A 10,000-nucleotide genomic window follows, 5' to 3' on the forward strand; every position below is an offset into this window, starting at 1 on the left:
ACTTCGCATTAGTCAATGCTGAGTATTGGGGTTATATGTAACCTACAAACTTAAAGCACTTCACCTTGTCTATCGCGATTCTCCGCGAACCTCTCTTGGATATCCTTGATAATATGCTGCATATGCCTTGCTGCATGAAGCGGCGAATACTGTGCCACGTGAAACAGCTGTCTGAAAGAAAGAGCAAACCAACAATCGTAAGTATTATGAGATGCTGTGGAGCCTTGATCGCATTTTTTGGTTGTCACATAATGTTCTATTTCCACAGACTTAGAATGTTTCAAGTTTTTCACGACGTGCTACGACGACCAGATTGTCACGCCATGCGCTTTACGAGGCTAATGGTATCGATCCAGGTATCGATTTTTTTCTCTACGACCCCCCTTACCTCCACAAATTTTTCATGCAATGTTCTTTTCTGCAAACAATTCGTCTCGATGAACTGACAGGCAATTTTCTGTCGTGTTAAAAGGTACGGTTATTGGAAATGAGTTGCAAAGGCTTACACTTAAAGAGACAACTTTGTGTTGGATGTCAAAATTGGGTGTGCATCTGTTCAGGGTCAATCCTGGGCATAAGAGCATTTACGATCAAAATCCTACCTTGACATCTTGTCAATTAGTTTCAGTTCTTCAGAACCCATCATCGCTAGTTCACTGACATACTCCAATAGTATAGCGAAAAATGCCTGTGATTAATAATGTGATTTCATGAATTTACAAAGCCCAGTCTCAGGTATTACAGGCTGCGGCAAATCCGTCTGATATCAATTTTGTGGATAACGTTACAGCCTACGTAAGCTGGTTATAATTTAGTGTTGACCGAATGCAAAGATAACCGCCAAGTGTGCTAATCAGCCTGATTTGCCTCGTTAACACCTGTAAAACTAAAAAAAAGCAGGAAAACGAAGATAGTTAGCCTAATTAGCACAACTACTTTATGGAGCGTTTTCACTCACGTGACCAGCAGCCATATTCACTAATGAAACAAAGAAAGTATTTGCATAAAAATGGAGTTCAATTCCCGGAGGATTAGTTTGGTACACTATCATAACCGCCATTCCTTTGTTTAGGTACACCAACAACGGAAAAACAATAAAAATGAACACAACCAGGTTTTCTGAGCCCGTGAGACTGAGCACCCCCAGCAAACCATTGCTTGGTACGTACGTCATGTATGGGGACATATATTGTAACGTACCTACCCATTGCTTTAACGAAAACCGCTGGTCAGCAATCTAAGGTAAAGACTTGTTTCCATATCTCAAAGTGCCCTTGGACGTGAAGAGCCTGGAACAACAAAACTGAAACAACCCAAACCCATACAAAAATGCTAACTTTAGGCCTAAACATTATCTAAAGCATATTGTTTAGGTTTAAGGTTAGCACTTTTGTAAAGGTTTGGGTTGTTTCAGCTATTGTACCCTTGTTTCAGTTTTGTTGTTCCAGGCTCCTCATGGCCAAGGGCACTTTGAGATATGGAAACAAGTCTTTACCGCTGTCTAAGGTCTTCCACACCAACGTGGCCGCCGTGACATCACGTGAAAACACTCTATTGATACCAAAAAAGGAAATGGCGGCCATGTTGATTAACCAAATAAGGAACTGGTGGCCATCCATTTTTTTTAAACTCACTGTTATAATAAATGGTACATTTTCTGGTTAAAAACAAGGCGGCGGTAAGTAAAAAGGCTCTTTTGAAGCAACTTCAGGGTTAAACCATTGTTTCTGTCGTTCGGTTTTTGTTTTCGATTTGTACAACTTGGCAATAATATTGTTTTTCCATGAGCAGCAACATAACCTATTTTGGTTAACAAGGTTACTTGAATTCACTGCCAACTCCAAGCGATATTATCGCCGATGTCAAACTCAAGGAATTTGTTTTCTGTTGACCTTATTTTGTTGCTTACCTCCATTTTTGGTTTATTGTCCGGCGTTATCTTTGGGTGGTGACATGCCTTGATTCTTTCAATGATTATCAACTGTTCCTTATATGACCTGTAAGTAATATATTCATTCAGCCAAGCCTAAAAGCGGAGCTCCCGTGTTGTTCATTATTATAATAAATTAACCTGGCTTCAGCCTGTGATCCAATCGAAAACCAACACCAGGTCAGCGGTCATCTTAAACAAAAAAACCAGCTGACTTCGATGAGCTTTAAACGATATGGTCACGTGATACTGGTCAGCGGATACCTTATTTTGACAGGTGTCAATTAACCATAACATGCATGTCCAATATCAAAGATGTTCCCGCCAAACAACGCGGGTTTCACCACAGAGTTCCACATTGGCATACATGGAGGGGTGGACGTACGGTGACCAAAACCTAATTTTCTCGCAGAGATGGGCTACCATATTTTTTTACCGACGCGCCTTAGCGGGCGGAGCTCCGCTGTAATTACGGAATGAGAAAGATTGCCATTGATTGTTGCTGATTGATACTTTAGGAGGACTCAAGCCAGTTTCAACAATTTCAAAACTGTAGAGACAGTCTATTAAAATTGTTGAAACTGTTTTGGGCCATCTTAAATGCTTGTCAATTGGGTAAAGAAAATCCTTACCTTAGCCAATCACAGCAAACTCCTTCCATCAAATTAACCAATCATAATGCAAGTTCATGCAAAAGGGGCTCACTACAGTTGTAGACGTTGCAAGTATATTACGAGACTATGGTATTCTTCTATAAACAGTTGTATGAGGATCAAATTAGAATGGGGCATTTTAATTAACAAATTTGTCGCTTACCAGTCCTTGACGAGTTGCTTGAATTCAGAAAATGACTCGGGTGCTAAAATTTCAAAGAAAACGGAACTCTTATATAATAATGAAGGTGCGTTAGATTGACCGTATTCCGGAATAGAAATCCTTCGTTTTTACGAAGATTCACATTAAAATTGTCAAACACCTCCTAAAATGGTATTTTAAACATATCTTTATTATCCTTGTTGCTTCAAAACACCAGACATGCCATTTTAAATTACGCCACTGACGTATTCTTATTCCGGAATAGGGTCAATCGAACGCACCCTAAAACAACTGTTCAAGATTAAAACTGAAAACTGTCTCAAATTTACCGTAATAAAAACGATAAAAACCTGCTTTCAAGAACGCACTTGAGTGTCGTTTTAATTAAACGCTCTCAGCAGACATCACTAGATCAATGACAACAGCCCTGGGGAAAGGGCTTAATGAGGTACATTAACGCTAAGCCTTCTTTTAGTTTCGTGCGATTTGTGGTCCTTTATGAAAAATATGAAATGATAAAAAATCAGCGCTTTGTAGGAAACTTCAGCTACCCACGATAAAAGTTGCATTTCCCTAAAAAATTTAAGAACATTTCGTAGTTTCAATCGATATAAGTCGGCCCGCTCACATTTTCAAGAGTTGAAGCAGTAGAGAAGTAGAAATTGCAACAACGAGGGTGAATTCTCTTAGATATTTCCACAACATTCAGCGTTCTCGGAGCGCGGCTAAGTCTCTCGTGACCTTTTTGTCGATCGTGTCGCTCAACCGACCTACTGCTCTGCCGCTTATATCATGGAAACCCAAAGAAAAGCTGTTGATTCGGATGTAGTTGTGGTCGTTGCTTTTGTGAAATTTCGAGGCGCTTTTCCACAATGTCCAAAATCAAGTCGTGTTGACAAAGCTGTGCAAGAATTTTGGTTGCTGTGACAACTAAAAAGCGTTAGCTTAGATCGCATATTACTTCCGTGTTAGGAGAAAGCAGTACACTGTCGCTAATGAAATTGCTTCGAATCCAAAGAACTTCCTCTCCGGTTTTATCCGCTGGGACAATTGCAGCAAAGTATGCCTAAAGATGTTTCTAGAAAGGACATTTCCCCTTGCTCTGCTAATTCAGCCTCACCGACTCGGGCGTCAATATCAAATTATGCATGTTTTGTGCTTGCTGTAAGTCGTTGCTTGATCAAAGGCAGTAACCCAGTACATTGGATTTGCGGTTAATACATCGTCGGTACGTTTTGGTGCACCGCCAAAGTTAAGTTGTGCGGCATAAGCTCCTATAAGCGACCTTTACCTCATGAAGTTTGATCGAGTGGCACTATTCTCGTAAATGACCATCCGAGGTGCAGAGGGCTTAGGCTTATGATAGCTTCGAAGGTATGTACAATTGTACATCAAGTGCAGTCTCATATTCACCTTTAAATGTGAAAGGCAGCTCTTTCTTTGTCTCTTCAACATCAGCTCGCTTCTTTTAAAAATTAAGAGAGAAGAGAAGATGAGCAAGACCATGGAACTACGAATCAAAGACACACTGTTGGGACCGGAATGCCAATCCTACTATTTTTAGGAAAAAAAAATAATAAAAGGACAAGAGCCTTGAAATATTCCCATAAAAGGAGGTTTTAAGTCTTACCTGCTTTTCTTCTTGTTCCTGTTGTTTTAGAATATTACTCTGCGTTCTATCTTCCTCCATCTCATCATTGCTGACTAAAGAAAAGTTTTAGGTAATGTTTTTGTTAGATCCACTTGTGTAAAAATACTAGGGACAAACTCTACAAAACCAATCATTTCAGTGGAAAACGCAAGGACCCGTAACTCATAATACGGCAAAAGAAAACGAGGTTACGATAGAAAGAATATATCAAATTTGTCATATATTTTAATTGCAAGAGTATGTAGATCTCAGTGAAAGTGATCGATGCAGTTATGGTTGCGAAAGAAGCCTGAAAATGGGTTCGAGTTTACCACATCTGTTGATCTTTGAATTCAGAAAAAAAACCTAACCATGCTAAAAATACGGCCCGCTCATATGGCACTCATGCATAGGGCGTGTATTGTCTGAGAGATGTCACAGAAGTTTGTATACCGACTGATTAAAACTTATACCCCATTCACACCAACAAGACATGTTTAATTAAACTTGGTTTAACAAAATAAACATAAGTCACAGAAAAGTGTAGGATTGGCTTTTCCATGAGATTCAGGTTTGTTTCAACACATGCTTTGACCTGTGCTAAATTCGTAGTCGACAAAAGTCATTAAACATGATTTAAAAAGAAAACACTTTGAAACCGTGTTTAACTAAACATGTTTAAGGTTTGGTGTGAATGGGGCATTAGTTGGAGTTTGCTGGGTCACTTTTACAAATATCAAAGGAATTCGGAAGGATTTATGTAATGTTTTATCGGGTTTAAGAACACGACGTTATGCCTTATATAAAGAATTCTAACAAGGAGTGTTTTATCGGGTTGAATGCTCAGGCACGTGACGTTTTATCGATGACATGAGAGGCTGTTTCGCTCATGAAGTATTAATACGTTTTTGAAGGGGATAATCATAAATTTGCCAGAGGAAAAAACCCAAAGTTTTAAGATCTTACATTAACAGCGACCAAAAAATGCTATTGCCTGGGCTATGTTACGAAATTTAACCAAATTTAGCGACTGGGGACTGACAACCAAATAATATGAAATGTAAAAATTACTATTTGTAACACTGACGGATTAGGTTTGAATAAAACAGGAAATGAAAAAGGACGCAGAGAAGTGGAAAATTGAAAAGATTAAAAAGGATTGCAATTGGCGCTTTTGAAAACTGCTCAGCTCACCGAACAGTTTTTCAAAGTTTATCTCTGTTGTTTGAAACTATGCTCCACAGACTTTTTTTCGTCACGAAGATGTGATTTGCTTGTGTTGTTTAATTAGAACAATTAGTAAAATTACACAAAATGAACTGTACTGCCTGTACTGCCATGACACATCCCCTTTGAAATGCTAACAAGCCTCACAGCAACAATAATTATCATGAATAACAAATTTACGATACATACTTAAAGATAACCGCAGGTTTACCAGAAATCGCTTTCAGCAAAAAATTACCCGTAAGTGCAAAAATAGATTATGTGTAGGTTGATACAACAAAAGTACAAGACGAAGGAACTGTTACTAAAATTGCAATCACTTAAAACTCTAGGCACGTAGAGAACCTTGGGTGTTGAGTGCTGGCAAAACAGTAACAACATCGACAAAACTGAGAAAACGCTTCAAATATAAAAAGCAAAGATCAGATTCGGTAGGACCTGAGGAAGACTAGCCTTGTTGAAGGACGTCAAGAAGAATTTTCGCCCTAATTTAAGATACAAGCTACTTAATTCTCTTGAGTGATTACAAAACAGTATTAATATAGAGAAGAATGAGAACAGACACAGAAAATAAATTGATTTGACATAGAAAACAAGGCTAGGACGTGATGAAGACTGGACTCCCTTGAAAATAACATTTTCCCTCAGATTGTGAAAGTTGTGTATGATAAGCACGTAAATGAGCATCTCAGTTATTGAATGCATAATTTAAGCATGAAATGCCCTCTTAACCCTTAAAGGTGGAACAAAACAGAAAACTCATTTTACCATCAGATTCGATGTCAGAGCCATTATCCTCTTCCCCACTTTCATCATCACCACTGCTTTCATCTTTCTCATCATCATCATCATCATCATCGTCATCATTATCATGGCCACTGTCACTCCCTTCTTCATCATGTTCACGTGAATTTCCTCTGATGTCAATTTGTTTGCATTCATCATCCAAATTGTCACCAGCAATACTTTCGTTATCACCTTCTTCATCTAGAAGACAAAAATTATGTGTTGCGATTCTTGCAAAGAAAAAATTTAGACTATTTTTTTTGTGCCATAGCTCATGAATATTATTAATTTTATTATATAAGTTATCGTTTACGAAAACTTGAGCACTGAGTATAATCTCACCCATAAGATTTATCATTGATCCATCTTGGTAGCACATCATTACTCTGTTATCCTCAGCTGGAGTAAAGCTAAACAAAGACAAATACCCAAGTAAAGAAAGCAATATAGAATTCAAAGAAATACACAAGGTGAAATAAATCCATTGTATCACTGCCCAGGGTAATAGAGTCAGGTGCCTCTTTTATCGCTCACGAACTGGCTTGGGTTTCTCAAAAGTCCAAACAAACTTTTGGGCCTGGACGTGGTTTGACGTGATTCTAGTTTGAAGAATAATGACCCAATGTTCTGACACTAGTACTAGTGTCTTCATCAGGGCTAGTAGCAGGAGAGTTCAAATAATTTATTGGGATTTGAATAATAACTTTGTAGCTCACATTCAATACTCTTCCAACCATAGTAGCATCAAGCCATGCCTGATGCTACATTCAATCAGTTACCTGTCACCAAGATCATCAGCAGACACATGTTTAGTTTTTTTCTCTACAGCAGGCAATCCTTTCATTCTCCTCTGCCTCTGAAGCTAAACCAACGACAGAAATGCAACTCAATGAAAATTCAGCATAACTGCAAAAATTAATAATTTTCAATCCCAAGGAACATTTACTTTTCTAGTTTCTCCAGTTCTGTTATTTCCTTGGAAAAATTCTTACTTTTTTCATGGTTTGTTTGTTTCCTTAAAGCATCTAATAATCATGTCTCTCTTTCCTTGCCTCAATTCACCTAACATCGACACCCCTGTCATAAAAAACAAGTGACTCATACCTCTAGTTTTTCCAATCTTTCTTGCTCTTCCTTGGCTAACTCCTGTTCTGACTTTAACCTGTCAGTTGCCTTAAGAGTAATAATAACCAATTTCATCAACCTACAATCCTAGACAAAAGTAGTTGGGAAGGTTATATAAATGAACACCACCAGAGCTGTATTTCAACCCGCTTCTGTTAAGGTGCAAAAAAACACTTTCTCCTTCTGTTATAAAGCCTCCCTCCCCCCTATTCAATGTTGGAAGGTAACACTACAATTTCCTACGAAAAGCATTTAGTTTTGCACAACATTGAATCAGGGGGGTGGGGAGAGAAGCAAAGAAGACGTCAAAAGTGGTAACCTTCCCAACAGTTTTGTCTATGATTGTAGATTTGTCCTGGAATTTACTAATTTAAAGACAAAATAACATGAATGCTGTGATCAGATAGCACAAAACGTTTTGTCTGGCATTAACTGACAAACCTGATACATAGAAAAACAATTTTATCTTGACAAAAGTAGCAGTCAAATGATTGGCTGGCTTGATGAATTGAGTCTTAAATTAACACAACCTGGTCTGAGCTGAAGTTTTTCCAATGGAAAAAAAAAGCCTACATGTAGCTTATCCTACAGTGTATTACATTGTTGCTTTGCAGTTACTGTTACAGTAAGTCTTAAACAAAATTTATTCAAAGACAATAATAAATTTATTTGGATACTCTGTATTTGGTCAATTATTACAAACTCACTTTCCCCTTGAGCTCAAATGCAAGTTCCCTGACAGCTCTATCATAATCATCAGCCTTGGAAGCTGTTACCATAGTTTGTGGTCCCTTTGAACAAGAAATGAAAATTTTGAGAAACAAAACATGGAAGTTGGAAATCATCGCAGTTAACAACTTAAGAAGTTGCGAAGAAAGCCCAAAAAAAAAATTCAAGCTTAAAAGGGGCTGGAACTGATGACAATGCAATTGTGCTGCACTGCTCTGAGAAGTGCAATAATAGTTTTTACAATGACTGCAAAATTCTCGCGTGTTCATTGGTTAATTTTTATTGTAAATAAGCGGACAGACACCTAAATAATTTATGCGGGGTGACGTGATATTGCTTTCATCAGATTGAAGTTTCTCACATTTTTGTCTCGCGTTCTTCTCATGTTTTGACTTAAGTTTGACGCCTCTGCTTTTTTGTTATTGTAAAAAACAAATTGATGTCAGTTTTTCATGCGTCTGTCGTGTTATTGACAATGAATTTCATCATAACGTTGTCAAAGACAATGTTATGATGCAATTCATGACCAATAACAGGGCAGACGCATGAAAAACTGACATCAATTTGTTAAATGTTGCAGGCTCTTTAACATAAGTGGCCTTCAGATTGGAGTACGAGGATGACTATGAGTTCAAGTTCTGAGCATGCACATGTAAAAAATTTTCATTCTTTAAACATAATGCGAGTGCCCAGTTCAAAAACTCGTACTCCTAGTCATTCTCGTACTCCAATCCGAAGGTTGCTATTTACACAACAAGTACTGTCAATGCCATCTTCCCATTCCCAGATCAAGTGGAAATATAACTGTCTTCTCAAAATATAACAGTAAACAATGGTTTCAATAAGTTCAAACAGCAGGTGCAAAGCATTATTTGGCTACTTCACTCAGAGAAGTCAGCTACATGTATGATTTGGCCAAGGCAAATTCTTTCAAACCTAAGATTAAAACTTATTTCAACTCTGACAGCACCGCATTCCCACAGACCCCCAGACAGACGCCAACTTATTTAATTTTATTGAAACTTCTGCGTACAGTATAACTCCAATAAAGCCCGTATTACAGTTATTTGCTTAATTACCTGGCCTTTACAAGAAAGTGAGGCTGGAGTTGACCTTGTCATGATACAGACCTCTGTGCCTTTCTTATATTGATGATGTTATTCTCATGCTAATTAGTTGGCATTTACATAAGAAAAGCAGTGAGGTTTCTATCACAACAAGGTCACTTCTAGCCTCACTTTCCTCCATAGACCAGGTAACTATGCACACAACTCTAAAAATTCTCTATAATTTTATTTTTCCCGATTGTTGTGATTATTTTGCTTGAGTAGTACCAAAAAAACCACCCTAATGACTTACTGGAGGAATAATTCCAGACTGGACATTAACAGAATCTACAGCCTCCCTTTCTTGTTTTAAAAGTTCCAAGCTGTTAGGTCTTTTCTTAGGATCCTGCTGGAGAAGCTGTGAGCAAAAAAATTAGCATAATTAGACATTATAAAACACAAATTATGACAAAGCTCTGTTGAGACTGAGATGAAATGGAGACAAGACAAAATTAATGCAACAACTTACTACTTCCCAATAAATAAAATAATTTCATAAGCTATTAAGGCTTTGAAGAAAGGTTAGTTAATAATCAAAGGGAACTGGCCACTGAAGTATCCATGGGATTTATGGTGCCAGATTGCATGACTGATTGACTGATTGCAGGGTTTTATAGGTTGGTAGACACATGTCAGGAAGTTTATGTCAGA

General features: G+C 37.9%; 1 protein-coding gene across 2 annotated transcripts in view; it reads right to left on the minus strand.

Annotated features, from left to right (window-relative positions):
• The window catches only part of LOC138043612 (nucleolar protein 14-like), a 49,885-nt gene that overhangs the window by 26,503 nt on the left and 13,382 nt on the right, over positions 1-10,000 (minus strand). Inside the window, exons 8-19 of one of the 2 annotated variants that reach the window (XM_068889968.1) lie at positions 9,603-9,707; positions 8,222-8,305; positions 7,494-7,562; positions 7,169-7,251; positions 6,732-6,799; positions 6,372-6,590; positions 4,377-4,450; positions 4,160-4,211; positions 2,747-2,789; positions 1,910-1,997; positions 603-688; positions 65-171 (exon numbers count right to left, since the gene is read on the minus strand). In XM_068889968.1, the coding sequence (XP_068746069.1) occupies positions 65-171; positions 603-688; positions 1,910-1,997; positions 2,747-2,789; positions 4,160-4,211; positions 4,377-4,450; positions 6,372-6,590; positions 6,732-6,799; positions 7,169-7,251; positions 7,494-7,562; positions 8,222-8,305; positions 9,603-9,707 (1,078 nt within the window). The remainder of the gene's footprint in view (positions 1-64; positions 172-602; positions 689-1,909; positions 1,998-2,746; positions 2,790-4,159; positions 4,212-4,376; positions 4,451-6,371; positions 6,591-6,731; positions 6,800-7,168; positions 7,252-7,493; positions 7,563-8,221; positions 8,306-9,602; positions 9,708-10,000) is intronic. The other variant, XM_068889969.1, reaches the window with a different exon arrangement.

This window comes from Montipora capricornis, chromosome 3 (assembly GCF_036669925.1).
Source record: "Montipora capricornis isolate CH-2021 chromosome 3, ASM3666992v2, whole genome shotgun sequence".
Classification (NCBI taxonomy): Eukaryota; Metazoa; Cnidaria; class Anthozoa; order Scleractinia; family Acroporidae; genus Montipora; species Montipora capricornis.